General features: G+C 41.8%; 1 protein-coding gene across 1 annotated transcript; it reads left to right on the top strand.

Annotated features, from left to right (window-relative positions):
* Positions 1 to 625: 625 nt before the first annotated feature.
* slc17a7a (solute carrier family 17 member 7a) lies at positions 626 to 18,292 on the top strand. The gene is made up of 13 exons (XM_035181496.2): positions 626 to 780; positions 10,261 to 10,513; positions 10,754 to 10,872; positions 11,316 to 11,430; positions 11,522 to 11,609; positions 12,242 to 12,328; positions 12,583 to 12,725; positions 12,926 to 13,075; positions 13,567 to 13,699; positions 14,344 to 14,454; positions 14,644 to 14,771; positions 14,901 to 14,970; positions 15,062 to 18,292. The coding sequence occupies exons 1-13, from the start codon at positions 719 to 721 to the stop codon at positions 15,406 to 15,408; spliced, it is 1,806 nt and encodes a 601-aa protein (XP_035037387.2). The 5' UTR covers positions 626 to 718; the 3' UTR covers positions 15,409 to 18,292.
* Positions 18,293 to 18,296: the final 4 nt, after the last annotated feature.

The following is an 18,296-nucleotide window of genomic DNA, read 5'->3' as shown; positions in this document are numbered from 1 at the left end:
TAGTTCTGGGTGTTTGTTTGGTGTTTAATTGATCAAATATTTGTATATGGATCACTACAATCTTCAGAACAGCTTTCATTGTGTGATGAGAAATGTGTATTTTATATTTTAAATGATTTGCTTTTATTTGCTATGATAAGTATATTTGAGCATTGTTAAAATGCTCTACAAATAAAATATATTATTATTATTATTATATTATAATTATCTGGCATTGTGGCGCAGTTGTCCACAAATATTCCAAAACAAACATTGGCCTCTTTTTGGCAAACGTGGTGCTCTAGGCAAACTGTAATCTGGATATGAACCTAAAGTGGCCCATGTGGTAAATGGTGAATATGGCCTGAATAGCACAAAACAAATTCGGGCCACCTTTGGTTGGCATGAGGCCCCGCTATGGCCGACTTGTGGCCCAGATCTGGCAAACGGAAGCGGACGATCCCATGTGCCATCATTGCATCCATATGGTATTTGGGCCAGATGTGGAATGTGGGCCAAATCTGTGCCAAAGCAATTTTGCTATGTGAGCACACAGTGGTGCATAGAACAAGTGTGTTTTGTGTTTTTGCATCTGTATATTAAACTAGAGACCACTCCCAATCAAGAGAGAGAGAGAGAGAGAGAGAGAGAGAGAGAGAGAGAGAGACTGCGCGCACTCGGGCGGGACAGGAGTGCGCGGGACATCGGCACACCGGGGCCGGGTCAGGGAGCTGTAAGGATGGAGATCCGACCGGACAGGTTTAAGGCGGCGGCGGGGAAAACTCTGGGGAAAATTCACAGGTAGCTACACACCCTCATTCAAATGTTCCCGACCCCACCACCCTCTCACTTTTACCCCCGTTTTTTACGCGTGTGTTGGGGATGGATGTGGGTTGTTCTCTGCGGGACGCTGCGGTTCGTCCCGCTGCGGGTTCCCATCCTCTCTCTCTCTCTCTCTCATCCAACCAGGAAGTGTAAAGTAGAGGAAAAGTTTGTTCCTTATTGATCTGAGCTGAGGAAAGAGGCGACTGTTGGGTCGAAGCAGCAGATCGTGTCAGAGGCTCAGCTCCAGCTGTGCGCGGCGCTGACAGAGGTTATCTCAAAATGCTGCGAGAGATTGGACGGATTATTTGGCTCTGATTTCACGTTTGGTTTTCTATTTGTTTGTTTTTCATTTTGTGACAGTGCAGTGAACTTGTGCATGTTGGAGTGGATGCTCTTTTCACTGTGGTTTCATGCTTTGGACACTTTTCTTCCAAAAACTAAGATTGATGCTGTTTGATTCTGAACTCGCTTCATCCTGTTTGCTTGTTTGTTTGTTTGTTTGTTTGTTCTTGTCAGATTTGTCCCAGCTCAGAGTGGATTGAACGTGTTGGTGTGTCAGGGGGAAAGTGCGGTTACATAATATTTCTATGCGTTATTGGCACGACCTGGCTGGATGAGAGCGCTGAGCAGATGGTGCCAAAGTCTTAAACTACCTATCTATCTATCTATCTATCTATCTATCTATCTATCTATCTATCTATCTATCTATCTGTCTGTCTGTCTGTCTGTCTGTCTGTCTGTCTGTCTGTCTGTCTGTCTATCTATCTATCTATCTATCTGTCTGTCTGTCTGTCTGTCTGTCTGTCTGTCTGTCTGTCTATCTATCTATCTATCTATCTTTCTATCTCCAATGTTAAAGCCATTGTTATCAGTCTGTGTATAGTGAGCTTTAGTGTTTATAACAGTTCAAAAAAAGTCAAAGAGTAACGTTTGATCTGTCTTTCTCTGACGAATGAATTTTGAAATCATTAAAAAAATACAGGATACAGGTAAAAGGATAAAACAACGTTAAAAATAATGCATAATAATTAGTTACCATTAAAGTATTGCATAGTTGAATGGATAGGGATTAGTAAATCATCACAAACATCATCAGAGACTTATTTCTATAATCGAATAATATAATATCAATTGTTCAAACTTAAATTCCCACTATTAGAATTGAACTATACAATGATTTACAACCACACTCCAGTCCAAGTGTATTTATCAGTCGCTACACAATAAAAAAAAGGCAAACTGACAACTTTTCATTCAATGACTTTTCCCAACTCCAACATCTGAACATTTTACATCATCTTCTGATGGACATTTTGATCGAAGGCCTATAGCGATAAAAAGAAATCAGTGCAGGTGATTTTAAAAGAAAAGAACAACATATAAAACTACCTTTAATAGCGAATGTGATAAAGTAAAATAAATTGTATGAAAGTTGCAACACAGATTGGTGTGCAGACAATATTTCATTAGAAAAGAGATTAAAGACACTGGTGGAACCTCATGCAATAACCACTGCTCTAAGCTTTCACGCTCTCAGGATTTGAGGTAGCAACCAAACGTATAAATCCCGTCCTGAAATAGCCTGTTTTTCAGTCCAGCTGTCGAGCCACGCAAATCCCTGAACCCTCCCCTCCCACTCACTCCATCCCAGCCCCATGTCACTTCCTGCAGCCGCTCCCTCCTCTGTCCTCCATCCATCCATCCATCCATCCATTGAGAAACCAGCGCGGACAACTTCCCGCCTATCAGGGTCTCCCAGATTAACAGACATGCAAATCTCAGGCTTTTACTCTCTTACTGGTCGTGAGCCATGCGTGTTCACGGACGCTATGAGAGATGTGATGTAGCGGATTGGAGGTCCGATTGGTTGCAGTGGGCATTTCCTCAGCTTAGCTACAGTGAGCCCATGGTTTTATGTGGCCTCAGTGCAAAGTGCAAGCAACCATCTATGTTTCATGTTGTACGTGTGTGCATAGAAATGTTTTCTAGTTCTAATTTTCTAGTGCGGCGAGCTTCCCTGCGCAGTGTGAATATGTGAGTGTGTCTGTGTGCAATCTCACCATCTCTCAGACAAAACCACGATCCCTCCTGATGAAAGCAGCCAGGCGTCCATCTATTATTTAAACATTTTCTCCATCAGAATGCATCTCCTGTTTCTATATTAAACTCCACTAGCTAAGCATAAACTTCAGCACTGTAGGTCAAGTACACTCCGCATCGCTCCTCAGCCTATTTCACTCTGTTAACATCACTTTAAAGAAAAGCCCAAATATCCTTTATTTATCCTCTTGTGCCAGGGAGCTACTCCACAACACAGCATGAAATATAAAGACACAGATTTATTCTACAACTTTTGGTAGGAATTGTAAAAGTGTCTATTGGACATCTTGCCTCTCAAAGAAATGACAAGATTGCAACATGTATTCATTAAAAATACTTTTAAATGAATCAGCCACTTATCTGAATCTGCTGGATTGCATGGCCAAGGCATTACGCACAGGACCAAGATATTCGATAATTATGAGTTTAACAGATACCTACTTTTTTTCAACCACTTTGAAAATTTGCAAACTATTGGTAGGTTTTAATCACAGCCTTCTAATCAATCTAAAAATGTTCCCTTTTATTATATTTATAAAACATTATGTTTTTGAAATTATTCATGAGCAGCTTTACTACTTAGCTCACTTCTTTGTGCACATGCAAAGTCAGAAGAGTTTCCCTGTAGCGGGTTAAGAAATAACCTATTGAATGTTGGTGTGTATCTGGATCGGGGGGGGATAGCAGGGATTTTATTTCACTTTCTCATTGCAAGGAGGGACAATTTTCAACATTTTCACCCATTTCTCGGGGATCTTAAGGGAAGTGATATCTCTGAGTTTCTAAAAGTGTGGTGCAGCCTGATTGACTTTAAAGCCTCTGCTGGGCCTTGGCTGTGAGTTTCTGTCAGTGTGTCGCTCTGCCTGTGTTGTTGTGTGTTGGTGAACCAACATGTAGCCATGTGTATGGAGGGGTCTCCATAGTGAACCTGTGAGCAGTTTGGAGAGTCAGCTGCAACCGCTCAGCGTGCACGGTTATTGGCAGCAATGCTGCTTATATCCATGACGTTAGCACAGATCCAGTATTAAGTGTTCATGCAGCCTCCGTGTGTTGCTGCAGCTCGGTTTTCAAAACACTGTGGTACACAGCAGAACGGGAAATTATCTTCATATGTAACACGATGATCGTTTGTTGGAACAGCTCAGTACATCGTCTACTGTCTGATAAAGGTAGAGAGAAGTGTGTGTTGGTGTGTGAGTGCATCTGCAGGGATTGAGTTTTTCACTTTTATTTCGATAATACGACTTTGAAGGTCGTGTGTGTGTGTGTGTGTGTGTGTGTGTGTGTGTGTGCGTGCGTGCGTGCGTGCGTGCGTGCGTGCGTGCGTGCGTGTGTGTGTGTGTGTGTGTGTGTGTCCACAGGAGAGAGAGGGGGGGGAAAGCTGTGGTGTGACAGGATGGGGAGGAGGGTGTCTCCCTGGGTGACACAGTCCCACCGAGACCCAATCTGTTCACTTCAGGGACAGTGAGAGGCTCGTGGAGGAAGGGGGAGACACCACTATCAAAATTACAAAGTATCTGCAGACGTTTCCATTTAAAAATTAAATGTAAAATCCTAAAGCTACAACCCATAATAATCTGACCCCTAACTAGAGGTCAAACAAGGGTGAAATAATTTTCATACAGGAGGACTGAGGTGGGCTGGGGGGAGTGCAGGTTTACATGCGGCACAATGGAGGATCAATCGGCACACAGATGTGATGACCAGGGCGTCTGGCGTTATATAATATTTTTACCGTCAACCTCCATCGCTGTCTCTCTCTCTCTCTCTCGGCCTCCATCATCCTCTTATGAGAGGATTATGCAGAACGCTCTGTGAATTGGTGAATCTAACATACAGAGAAAAACAGAGGCACCAAGCAGCACGTGTTTACTCACTGTCACAGTTTATACATCCATGTAAAATCACAAATAGGGCAAAATTATAAAGCTTTTCTCACAATATCATAGCAAATGTGAAGAGTTGTGTGGGCTCCAGGAAGATCTTTCATTCTGTTCGCCTCCTTATTAGTTGTGTGTCACATTAAATATGTTCAACATCAATATCCCACATTACTTACTCCTTTATCATTTACTACATATTTATATTTCATTTACAATAAACATCTGTTTACTTTTATTTCTTATACTTTTTCCTCATTTATATTCTAGACTTAATTCTTTATAGTTTCACTGTATTCAGTTCTAATATATATGGTTCTGTAGTGTAGACTTGGAGCTGGCATAATATTTTTTATTGGGATTAATAAAGTCTTATCTTATCTTATCTTAATAAATATTTGTTAATAATGTGGAAGTATTGTGTTTTCAGATTCACATTCAGCGCCCAATCTCGCCATGTTAGAGAAAGTGAATAAAACTTCCTGGATCTGCCCCCTGATCCGGATCCACACCAAAGTTTGATGGGGTCTTCCCTGAACCCGTACCACTTCCTTCCATGAAGTTCCATGGTAGTTTTTGCGTAATCTTGTTCACAAACAAACCAACAAACATATTGATGTTATTTTACATTATTTTCCTATATACAAGGTAAATCTATTAAAATATTCCAAAAATAAATACGTCAACTGAATCAAAGAGTTGAAGAATTCGAAGCCTGAATCACGCTGTCAGGTTTTACTTAAGACATTTCAGGTTTCTAGTCGGACGTTGGACCAGCTTCCTGTGCTCTGGTTCAGTGTGACGTGAGCGGTTACTCACACTGAGCCTGTTACTGTTGTAATTATGATATTTCAGCGGGCCCGGGGTCACGGGGCTCCCGCCGGCTCGTGCTCTCTGCCTCATTAATCGTTGCCAGCTGAGAGCAATCAGGTCCTCGCTGCATGCTAAGAAGAGAAGCGACGTCACCTGAGTGGACGTGAGCGTCTCGCACGATGGAAAATGTCCCGGGACGACTCTTCTTTTCTTTGTGTCTCTCATTGAACTTGCTCAGCGACGGGGCCTTTTTCTAATTTTGAGATTTTAAAGTTTATTGTACTTGTTTTTACAGTGAAAGTACCAATTAAATCCTCCTCTAGTACCATAAAACATTAGAGGAGGGAGACCCTGAGCTAGTGAGCTATTTTAGGGCACTTACACACACACACTCACACACATGCGCACGGGCCAGATTGCCCTTTAGTGCGAAGCATCCGTGTAATTAACAGTAATTTCTGCTGTGGGCTAGCCTCGTTAGCTGGTAGCATATGTGTAGGTGTCAGGCTGCAATCTGTCCTGAGGTTTAATGAGGATCCTCCTGCAACCCGCACTCACTCTGAAGAAGGATGACGAGCTCCACTCAGGGGCCGAGCGTTGGTTTGGTGCAGAGACGACAGCGATTCCATAGAAAAAACAATTTGTGTCAGATCGACTTATTGCTTAGAATTACAGGATAATTGTCACAAAGGCATCTCTCAGTTTCCATGTCCAGAAGCCGATGCATGTGCTGTAGCTGAAACAAGGCTCAACTATCCCACACATGATTGTGTTGTTCTTATAGTAGAAATATACTATCTTATCTATCTTAAAATCTTAACTACATGTATCTGCTCATGAGAGATAAAGTTAGCAACATAAATATATGTTAATTAGAAAGTTTAACATCAATAATCTAAAATATGCAGCGGTTACATCCACACCAGATTGTACACACTCATAAATATCATAATATATGCCTGATATGTCGGTGCTTTATTCCCTGAAAAAATTATGAAAGTGTTGAAAAATGCCTAATGTTAAAAAATGATAAAGAGAGCAGGAAGAAAAGTTCCTGTATTTGCCCATTAACCCTCAGGCTCCTTAAAAAAAAAACTCCCTGTCAGCATCTTTGGGGACAAAATGTCCCCTCCCTAAAACTGCTTTAAAATAATATACATATTAATATTGCGTTGTATGTTTTTCCTTAAATGACCTAACAAACATTACCTGATCATAATTTACCAAATATTCATTCATTTTCAGTATTTAAATCTTAAAATGCCAGTTTTCAAAACAATAATTTACATAAGAAATGAATCATTTTCCATATACTACATGATAATGGGATTATTGTTGCTGGTTAACACAGCCTGGCATATGTCACTGATTAGCAACATCATTGACTTTTATTTATTATGAGAATATGTCAAGTAGAACGTTTAACAACAGCTGTGGAACAAATCATTCTAAGAAATCAAAAAAAATAAATTGTATCTCTGCATTATTTCCTGAAAAAGACAGTGACAAAAATGTTCCTGTATCTGCCCCTTAATCTGCATCCGCACCCAAAATTGAATGTGTTGTTCCCAGACTCAGGCCCCATCCCTCCACCAGGTTTGGTGGGGATCGGTTTATTTGTTAGTGCGTAATCCTGCTAACAAATCAACCAACAAACAAACAGACACATAACCTCCTTAGCAGAGGTAAAAAGTGAAATGAATCATTTAGAATCTAAAAACATAAAAACCAAACGAGAGACACAAAACTGTCATTTTAGGAAACCATTTTGTTTTGATTTGGTAAAAGACAATTGTGTGTAAATGAAAGTTAATCGGATTCACACAAATGAACCAAAGAGCAGCATGAACTCAACAGTGTGTGTCGTGATAAGAGAGAGAAGCCCGCTGCACCAAGCCCCGGCACTAGCCTTGTCCTTCCATATTCATTTCCGGAAGTAAATCATTTTTGTAATCCTAATCTGAATGTTGTAACAGATTAAGAGAGGGAGGGAAAGAGGGAGAGAGAGAGACAAAGAGAGAGAGGGAGAGAGGATGCATGCAGCAGCCTCTCTAATCTCTGACAAATTCAAAAAACGTTGCTTTACAAAGTATTACTGCTCTGTTGTCCTTTACGTCTTACTTAAAAAAAACAAAAACAGAATCTCATGATGGACCCAGGTTTATTTCAGGGATAATTTTACTGGTATATCTTGGTCCTGTTGTTCCATATCGACCGATTGCATGAACCTATAAAGAGATTATGCAGAATGGGCTGTGTGGAAATGGGGGAGGGAGAGGAATCCACGAGCGTCACGAAGAAATATAACGACCGCACGGATGAAACGGCGCACATGCAGAGAGGCAGACGGACAACAGATAGATGGGTAGTGACAGATCACGGTGTAAAAGCTGGATTCAATTATTTATCTCAGCCAAAAGCACATCAATAATTAACCAGTGTCAGAGCCCGACTTGTCTTGTGTGTGAATAAGTTATTTTGCAGTTCCTGTTGAGAGCCTGAGAGAGATGAACTGTCTGGAACGTTTCCTTGAGAAAACAGAGGAGTGTTCGACGCTGCGTCTTTAGAAATGTGCTGAAGCTCAAATTTAAAAACACCTTTTGTGTTTTTAAAATGCAACGATCCTCATCACATGGTGCAAATCCTCGTGGTGATTGTGCCTTTTCCTGTGCACGATTCTCCAGCTCACTGACTAACTGGATCAGGCCAATGGAAAGTGGACGGCTGACACACAAGTGCACTTCACTGTGAATTTACAGTTATGCAAAAACACACTTGTGTTAAATATATATGTTGTATAAATATATATATATGTGTGTGTGTAGCTACATTAAAAACTGTTGTGGTACGTCTTGTTTAATTGTAGAAATGTGTATCTGCTGCATTGTGTGTGCGTGTGTGTGTGTGTGTGTGTGTGTGTGTGTGTGTGTGTGTGTGTGTGTGTGTGTGTGTGTGTGTGTGTGTGTGTGTTTGGGGGTTGTAATACACAGATGGTCGCTCTCCTGACTTCTCTGTTGGACTCCTGTGGAAAAAAGTGACAAAAATGGTCTTGTACAAAATGAGCGGTAGCATGAACAAACAACCAATAACAATACTCCACCCACCAACCCCCATCCACGCACAGAGCAAAACAATGTTAACAGGAACCGAGGAACCGCTGTCGTAAATCTCATAACTTTAAAATGAGGAAAACTCCAAAGGCCGATAAAAGGAGATAAAAATTATAAAGATAAAACAATAAAATACTAAAAAAGATGTGAAAAGGATCAAGATAAAATACAAAAAAAGCGGTTAAAGGGAAATCAATCCTGAGAAAGTAAAAAACAAGTCTAAGATGTATGAATTAATAGAGCGATAAACAAATAAAGGTCTTGAGTTTGCTCAGACTTTATTAAGGTGTCTGTTTTTTTCAATTCTGAATTCCCAGTATTAACATCCGAGCCTGTCCGCTCAGTGGTATCATGGGGTTCGGTGTCGGCCTCCTGTGTGTGTGTGTGTGAGAGAGAGTGGACATCTTGAGCAGCACCAGCAGGTCCCAGGCGTCGTGAAGCAGAGGACGCTGGGACATCTCAGCTCCTCATCCTGTGACAGCTGCTTCCACACACTGAGTCAGACACGACCCCCGACCGGGTGCATGTTGTAGGTGAATGTATATCTGAAGAGAGCGCTCATGGAAAGTGGGCAAATGCCACAAAATTTGCTAAATATATGCATGAAGAAAAATGCATGTACTCTCAGGGTTTCTGCAGCTTTAAGATTAATTTAATACTTCTTAGGATCATAATGAATGAGATTCAATACCTATGTCAAGTACGACAGATACTGGAGTTCCAGAAGTATTTATACTTGAAGTAGCTGAGTCTGGAATAAGTTATCTCACAAACTACAGAGAGAGAGACAGTAGATATTCGGTCTTTCTCACAACCAAGCTGAGTGCACATGTGATAACTTCTGACCAGGGGTGTTTGTAGACTCAGTTTGAAGGTTTATTTCAACGTGCTAATATCTGTATTGTTAAGAAAGTTTTTAAGAGCTTGCAAAAAACCTGATTCTTTCCAGTGTCTCAAAGTAAAGTGATAACTCTCACAACCTGTTTTAGTTACGTGGTGTTTGTGGGATGAATGAAGAGGAGACTGAGACGCCTGCTCAGAGATGGTTTACTTACACCAGGAGACTGTGTTTGCAACTTTTTAAGCTTTTACAACCCAAAGTCCCCTGAACTGGAAATGTTCCTCATACTCCCAGGAAATCGCCATTCGAGCCACAGTTTCCACGTTATGCAAGTTTTTGTCCCTGATGGAGGTGTACACCAGTGTGTGACCACACTCTCACCTCTCCCTCTTCCCCTCTGTCCTGTTTTTTTAAATGGAAATCTACCTTTGACCACTTTAATTCATCAGCAAATAAGGAGCAGCATTTTTTCCAGAAGATGTCCTTGCAGCGTTAGAACAGATCGACAGAAAAGATGCAGGCTAACATCTGCGTTTGACTCATGGGTCTGTCACTGAAGTGTTGTTAAAACCTGCAGAGCTTTATTTTAAATGTCAAATTCTACCTTTTTTATGTATTTATCATTGCATCTTGTGTAACATATACATGTCTCTTGATGCATGGATATCTTTGTTAAAACCTTATTTTCTGAACTCTCTGTGTCCTCCTGCAGGCTGATAGAGAAGCGGCAGCCCAATGGAGAAACCATCGAGTTATCAGCGGAGGGCCGTCCTGAGCTGGTGGAGGAGAAAGAGCTGCCGGTGGTGGACTGCACCTGCTTTGGTTTGCCCAGGCGCTACATCATCGCCATCCTGTCTGGCCTGGGGTTCTGCATCTCCTTCGGCATCCGGTGCAACCTGGGTGTGGCCATTGTGAGCATGGTCAACGACCACACTGTCTTCAAAGGCAACAAGGAAGTTCTTGTGGTAAGTTTAACATGAGAAATTCAAGCTGTTGTCTTTTCGGGCAAATGTGTTTGTGTTGTTTTAGTTTTATTTTTGTTCAGGACACAATTCATGCCAGTAAAAGTTATTTTAAAGAACTTCATTTTATTTATACGAATAGATTTACAAAATATATGCAGTGGTCTCCAATGAAGTTTATTTGCTGTCCTCATGACTGTTAGTTTTTCATTGTTAAACTCATAAATATCTTTCTTTCTCCAGGCTGCACAGTTCACCTGGGACCCTGAGACAGTGGGGATGATCCATGGCTCCTTCTTCTGGGGCTACATTGTCACACAGATCCCGGGTGGCTTTATATGTCAAAAATTTGCAGCCAACAGGTGAATATTTTTACATTTAGGAAATCTTGTCCAATATGGGCCCAACGATTCGACACAATACAATACAAGATACTTCTTTAATCCCTCAAGGGGGAATCTAAATACAATTTATACACACTCAATTTGTACCTTGCTATAAACAGTATTGAGTAGCTTGTTGTTCCAATAATGTCACTCAGTTTAGTGTGTATCTCTGCCAAGGTCCATCTGTCCAATTTAAACAAACAATTCACTAGAACCAAATTTTTATTTAGATCATCGGCACCAAATTGCAAACACTCATATCCATTAAGTATTGCAATAATTCATGCAGTAGTTTTTGCGTAATCCTGCAAACTAACACACAAACACAGTAACCAGATGAAAACACAACCTCCTTGGCTGCAGCTGTTACCGTTGAATATTTGATCTGAGGCAGCTTGTGTGTGTTTTGTGTCTTTAAGAGTGTTCGGCTTTGCCATAGTGGCCACCTCCACCCTCAACATGCTGATTCCATCTGCCGCCCGCTGCCATTACAGCTGTGTCATACTGGTCAGGATATGCCAGGGCCTTGTTGAGGTACAGCAGGTTTTTGTGTGCGTATGTGTTCTGCAGGTGTGTGTGTGTGTGTGCTCTACCAGTGCGTCCCTGACTGTGTTTCGTCCTTCAGGGTGTATCATACCCAGCCTGCCACGGGATCTGGGCCAAGTGGGCGCCGCCACTGGAGAGAAGTCGATTGGCCACAACAGCCTTTTGTGGTTAAGTTTCAACACCGTTTTCGGCACATTTAACCAGAATTCAATATCTGTGATCATTGGGGTCTGTGGGTTGGAAAATGAGGTTGTGTAAATATAGAAAGAATCCAAGAAATATCTGTACATTTTAAGAGCTTGAGGTCACGAAACAGATTCAGACGTAAAACTAGAATGGAACTCATTAGAGCAAATTCCACCACCAAGGCCCAACGGTTAAATTCAATGAAGCTACACAACATGTCACACACCCATAGATACCAGTTCCCCAAATGTGGCTAATTTTCTTAATCAAGATCCATGACTTACTCCCTCGAAAAATGTAAAGTTATGAAAAATAACTCCTGGATCCTCCCCCTGTTTCAAATCTGCAACAAACTTGAATTGGTTTTCTCCTGACCAATACCACATCCTTCCACTAAGGTTTGTGATAATCCCTTCAGAAGTTTTTACTCAATCCGGCTAAACAACAGCGATGAAACCATAACTTCTTCGCCCGAGGTTAGCCACAAGAATTACCTGCTAATTTTAGAGATTAGAAGACATGTGGCTTTATATTACGTGTTTTAAGGCAGACGTTACTTCACGGCTACAAATGAAAAATAAATGATCTGTTGTTTTCTCTGTGTTTGTCTCAGGATCCTATGCAGGGGCTGTGGTGGCCATGCCTTTAGCTGGGATACTGGTGCAATACACTGGGTGGCCTTCGGTATTCTACGTCTATGGTTAGTATCCTTATACGGAAGCACGTGTTGGTTTACTGCAGTAACATGACTGTTCAGCCAGTAAAATACTAAGATATGACCATTACCAGTATGTTTCTGTTTCATTAGAAGCTCAATGACTTAATATATGTGTCAGTTGCATTTACAGAACTAGGTTTTTTTATTGCTATTTATTGCTATAGGTTGAGTCGCTTTGTTTTTCATCATCTCTCACTCTCTGTGTTCCCTCGTGTGTCTGTTGCTTCCTCTTCCAGGCAGCTTTGGGATATTCTGGTATTTGTTCTGGGTCCTGGTGTCGTACGAGAGTCCTGCAGCGCATCCCACCATCACAACAGAGGAGAGGAAGTACATCGAAGATGCAATCGGAGAGTCCGCATCATTTCTCAACCCTCTGCATGTATGGTTCATGTACAGCCTCGCAGTCAAACACCAAAAAGCTCTTAGAGTGCAGATCTACACACACACACACACACACACACACACACACACACACACACACACACACACACACACACACACACACACACACACACACACCTGACTCTATCATTCACGAGTCAGTGAATCCAAGTGATACCTTTTTCCTTTCGGTGGCAGAAATTTAAAACCCCATGGAGACACTTCTTCACCTCCATGCCAGTCTACGCCATCATTGTGGCCAACTTCTGTAGGAGCTGGACCTTCTACCTGCTGCTCATCAGCCAGCCGGCCTACTTCGAAGAGGTCTTTGGCTTCGAGATCAGCAAGGTGAGACCATATCATCCACATGTAAAGACTTTCACAGCTGTAGAAACTGTAACTGTGCCACACGCACCTGCGCCGCCTGACGGGTCAAAAGTCCAGGTCATAGACTATGTGTAACAGTTCATATCTGGGATATTTTGGCTTCATGTCTGGATACTGAGAGGAAGTGGAGAAGTGTCGTCCATCTTTGTAGACAGAAGAAACAAGAAACAACCTAAAACTTGTGTTGATGATTATGAAATGTCATTATTACAATATAAAAATATAGGGTGTGTACAGCGTGCGTGCAGGGTATCGGCCAATGTACCACTGTACTAACAACTTGGCTCAATTAGGTGCTAGTGCCTTGCTCATGGATGCTTAAGCTGGTGTTGAAGAAAAACATTTTTGTATTTCTTTTGACTATGATTGATAATAACTTTTTCCTTCCAGATATTTTCCTCTCGTAATTACTATTCTTGTCTCTCTCTCGCCACCTCTCTTCTCTTTTTCAGGTGGGCATGGTGTCCGCTCTGCCCCATCTGGTGATGACAATCATCGTGCCAATTGGAGGCCAGTTGGCAGACTACCTGAGAACCCACAACCTGATGTCCACCACCAACGTCCGGAAGATGATGAACTGTGGAGGTGAGAGTTGAAGGACGATTAGGAGACGAAGAAAAAAAACAATGGAAAGAAAAAAAACAAGAAACCTGGCGACAGTGTACGACGAGAGCAGAAAACAGAAGAACATCTCAGATTTGTCATCAACTAAATATCTGAATATTTTTTTAGATACTATTCATTTAGAAACATTTTTTCAGTTACTTACTTTTAGCAACTACTGCAACAATATTATATGATTTGTTAAAGAATCAGTTGAAAGAAAAACTAGATATTTGGATGCAACGTATTTACATTCTGTAGTAAAAGTAAAACATAACCAATAGAAAGACGCTGAAATTCGAGGCACTATCATATAAGTGTTGTGTCATATCTCAAGTGCAGCAGCTGCTACAACTGGAATCATATGAATATTTTTTTGCACAACGTAAAGGTTGGATCACTCGTGTTTCATGTGCAAATATGAGTGTACGATTTTCAATATAATTACAATGTACTTACATGGATGGACTAAATGGGCTGTATTTATATAATGATTTTTCTAGTTTAACTGACCACTCAAAGTGCTTTACAGTACAAGTCGCATTCACACACCAATCATTGACAGAGTATAAAGCTGTAAAGGGATTTCTTACATTTCTAAATGTGTGTGTGTGGCTGTGTTTCAGGTTTTGGGATGGAGGCGACCCTCCTGCTGGTGGTGGGATTCTCTCACACTAAAGGTGTTGCCATTTCTTTCCTGGTCCTCGCGGTGGGCTTCAGTGGATTTGCAATCTCAGGTAAGAGAGTTTAATCAGATCTCATCACCTGTGTCACTTTTCATGTCTGAGTTAGTTCAGTTGAATCAACAGTTTTTGAGAGAGATGTTGGAAACTGGGTTGTTGCTCCTGTTTTAGAGGATCAGTTTGGCATTTGGCAAAACCTTGAGAAATAAAGGATGTGCTCGTTTTTGTGTTTTCCTCTTTCAGGGTTTAATGTCAATCACTTGGACATCGCCCCTCGATACGCCAGCATACTGATGGGCATCTCAAACGGGGTGGGAACATTATCAGGAATGGTGTGTCCTCTCATAGTCGGAGCCATGACCAAACACAAGGTACAAACAATCACTGATATGAACCTAACAATGCAAAGTAAGAAACATTGAAGTTGTATTTATGTTATTTTGTTTAATAGTCCATGAGAGAAGATTAAATCAATCCTGTTTTTTTTTACTTTCTTCCAGACACGTGAGGAGTGGCAGTATGTCTTCCTTATAGCTTCCCTCGTTCATTATGGAGGAGTGATTTTCTATGGTATGACTCCACTTATAAACACAGTGTTACAGTGTCATGTGAGGCAAGTGTAGAAGACCCCAGAATAAACAGTGATTTATTTTTTAAACAGGACTCTTTGCATCAGGAGAGAAGCAGCCATGGGCGGACATAGAAGACACCAGCGAAGAGAAGTGTGGCATCATCGACGAGGATGAACTGGCCAATGAGACAGAGGAGCTCTACCGTGGAGGCGGGCAGTACGGGGCCATGAGCCAGCCCGTGGTGGGTTCTAACGGGGGCGGGGCCGGAGGAGGAGGTGGAGGAGGTGGAGGAGCCGGACCCGGGTGGGTGTCGGACTGGGATAAGTCTGAGGAGTATGTTCAACCGCCTGGATACAACTCCTACATGTACGGCGGAGAGGAGGAGAGGGAGCTGACACGGAAGAGCAACGTGATCCAACAAATAATAAATCAATAAATCAATAAAATCAAGATAAAGGAAAGAGGAAGATTCTAAGAGTCACTGCAACACTGAATGGACCTGCTGTGTGCTTTTGTACAGTATTTACTACTGCACATATCAAGAGTATGCATCCAATTCATTCCATTGTGCGTGTGTGTGTGAGTGTGTGTGCGTGTGTGTGTGTGTGTGTCTGTGTGTTTGTGTGTGTGTGTAAGCATTGCATGAAGGTTTTAGTGGTTAACGTTCACAAACACATCCAGTATTCATCTGCAAAAAATCTCCCAGACTTCTTTCCTGCTCCTGGGCTCTTTATGATTGGTCAGGAGCTTTGTTTCCACAACATTGCTGAGGAGATTCTGTGTGTGTGTGTGTGTGTGTGTGTGTGTGTGTGTGTGTGTGTGTGTGTGTGTGTGTGTGTGTGTGTGTGTGTGTGTGTGTGTGTGTGTGTGTGTGTGTGTGTGTGTGTGTGTGTGTTGGTGGGCTTTTTGCGTGTACAGCAACTCTCTCAAGCCACTGGAATTGTGTGGCGTTTAAATTTTTATGTGTAAACCACCATCCTGCTGGTTAAGCACCTTTGGGGCATTGGTTTCAGCTGACATCAATGTCAATTTAAATTTAAAAAACAGCAAATTCTCTCTTTATCTCAGTCTATATTACTGTCAAGGTTCTCAGATATTATAGAAATCATATTGATCAGATGATGAAATCAACACGCAGACTGAAAATCAGTGGGATTCAATGAGACGCTGGTGATGCATCCAGTTCATTTTGCTTTACGGCAACAATATGTTTTTCCGAGGCGTGCACAGTTAATGTTAACTTGCAACGCGGGTTCATATATGTGGTGAGAGTCTGTCATGCTTTAAACCCTCAGTGACTATACTTTCAAACTTTTCAGTCAAGGTGCTTAGGTGGTGTATCAGCCTGTATGTGTGTGTGTGTTTGTAAAACAGGCTGCCCTAAATGTATGTGTGTATGTATGTGTATGTGTGTGTGTGTGTGTGTGCGTTTGTCGGTGCAAGGGCGCGTGCGCGAAGCTGCAATGTGGTGTTTCGCTGAATCTCACCTGGGCCTGACCTAACTAGGTCACGTCCAGCCCGGCCTGTGGGTCACAAAGCACACGTTACGACTAAATCATCTGACTCTTGTGACTTTTCCATTTAGTGTGTGTGTGTGTGTGTGTGTGTGTGTGTGTGTGTGTGTGTGTGTGTGTGTGTGTGTGTGTGTGTGTGTGTGTGTGTGTGTGTGTGTGTGTGTGTGTGTGTGTGTGTGTGTGTGTGTGTGATCTCTTTGGAGAGGTGGCCCAGGATGACAAGTAGAGAGTGATAGTTCCAGCACTTAACCAGTGTGAGGAACAATCGTTATAATATTCCCGGGCATCACAGCTCGTGCTGCCTCTGTTTCTGCCTTTCTCTGTATCTCTGCTGCTGCCTCTCCCTCCGTTTACCTCCCTGTGTTTTCTCCTTCTCATCCTTTCATCTGTCTGTACCGTGTCTCTAAATGTCATGTTTGAGTTGGTGGGTCAGAGTGTGTGTGTGTGTGTGTGTGTGTGTTGTGTTGGGTGCAGGTGCTGAAACATTGTGCGGTGAGCATGTTTTAATGGGCACAGCAGCGCTTTACGCCGTCATCCCTCTCTTCCTTTTACACACTAACACATATAGGTTGCAGATTTCATGCAGGAGGGAGTGGTGGCACAATATGTGGCGGTAGCAGTGAAGAGCATGGAAACAGGGTGGTCTCAGCAAATATTCATTATCATACATCATCAGAGGGGGGGTTTAAGGTTCGCTGACAATCATGGCCAATCACATTAGCTCCTCTCATGCCATCAATTTAAAAGTGGTATCCTCTCCACCTTAATGCAGCAGAAGTGAAGAGTTCCGAGGTGCAACAACATCCAGGAGGGAAACCAAACTGTGCAACAGCATCAGTTTGCATCTGCACCTAGACAGAGCCAAAGCACATTCCTCCTCCAAGGCCCAACAGCCCCTTTAGATTCAGTTAGGCTGCACAAGATTTCACACACTCATAGATATCTAGTCCCATATATATGCTTGATTCTTTTCATCACAATCATGAATTATTCCCTGGGAAAATGGTGGAAAAAATCCAATCTCGCAATGTTAAAGAATGTGAAAGAAATTCCTGGATCCGTCCTCGATCCATATCCAGACCAAATATTTAAAATCTAAATTCTAAAGGTTCCTCACTGACCCGTACTGCATCCTTCCACCAAGTTTCGTGTTAATCCGTCCAGTAGTTTTTGCGTAATCGTGCTTGCAGGGGTGAAACTTCCTTGGCAGAGGTTACAACATGTGCATGCACACAGACACACAAACAAGTTATGCTTTCTGCTTGTTCTCACAGGTCGTGCTGACTGACACTTAGTATTTTACTTTTAAGATTAAAAGCATATTTGCAGACAGCTCTTTCTCAGACCAGGAATCCATTTCTGTTTAACTTGAGGTTTGTGAAACGAGTGGAGTGAAGAGTGAAAGTGGAAGAGTGGAATGTTAAAATATCCAGAATCATCCGAATCAAATGAGAGTTTAATGGGAAATGTGTCTAATAAATGATCTTGAAATGTGACGAAGGCAAATCACCATTGAGTTTTACGTGAAACGTCTCAAAGACATGAATGATTATTCCTTTTTAAATGTTGTATCAATGTATTTCTGAATCAAGTTTCTTCTGTGTCTCAGTTTTTGGCTGTTCCAGTGTCGTCCTCCCCCTACTTGATGAAATGTGTGGTTACCTGGTGGGAATCTGTGTAACAAAAAAAAAATTCTAAAAAGGAAATGATGAAATTTAAACTTGCAAAAATATGCAAAAATATTCTATGTATAAAAGATGTACATGTGCGATATCCTTGTGTATAATAAAAATTTAACTAATTTAAGGTG

Source organism: Hippoglossus stenolepis, chromosome 16 (genome assembly GCF_022539355.2).
Source record: "Hippoglossus stenolepis isolate QCI-W04-F060 chromosome 16, HSTE1.2, whole genome shotgun sequence".
In the NCBI taxonomy this organism is placed as follows: Eukaryota; Metazoa; Chordata; class Actinopteri; order Pleuronectiformes; family Pleuronectidae; genus Hippoglossus; species Hippoglossus stenolepis.
This window is presented reverse-complemented; position numbering and strand designations above follow the sequence as displayed.

Excerpts from the sequence above, each read along its gene's own strand:
- slc17a7a (XM_035181496.2), top strand. The coding sequence starts at position 719 with ATGGAGATCCGACCGGACAGGTTTAAGGCGGCGGCGGGGAAAACTCTG. Across the intron at positions 14,772-14,900 it reads GAGCCATGACCAAACACAAG|ACACGTGAGGAGTGGCAGTA; the intron begins GTACAAACAATC and ends ACTTTCTTCCAG. Across the intron at positions 14,971-15,061 it reads TGGAGGAGTGATTTTCTATG|GACTCTTTGCATCAGGAGAG; the intron begins GTATGACTCCAC and ends TTTTTTAAACAG.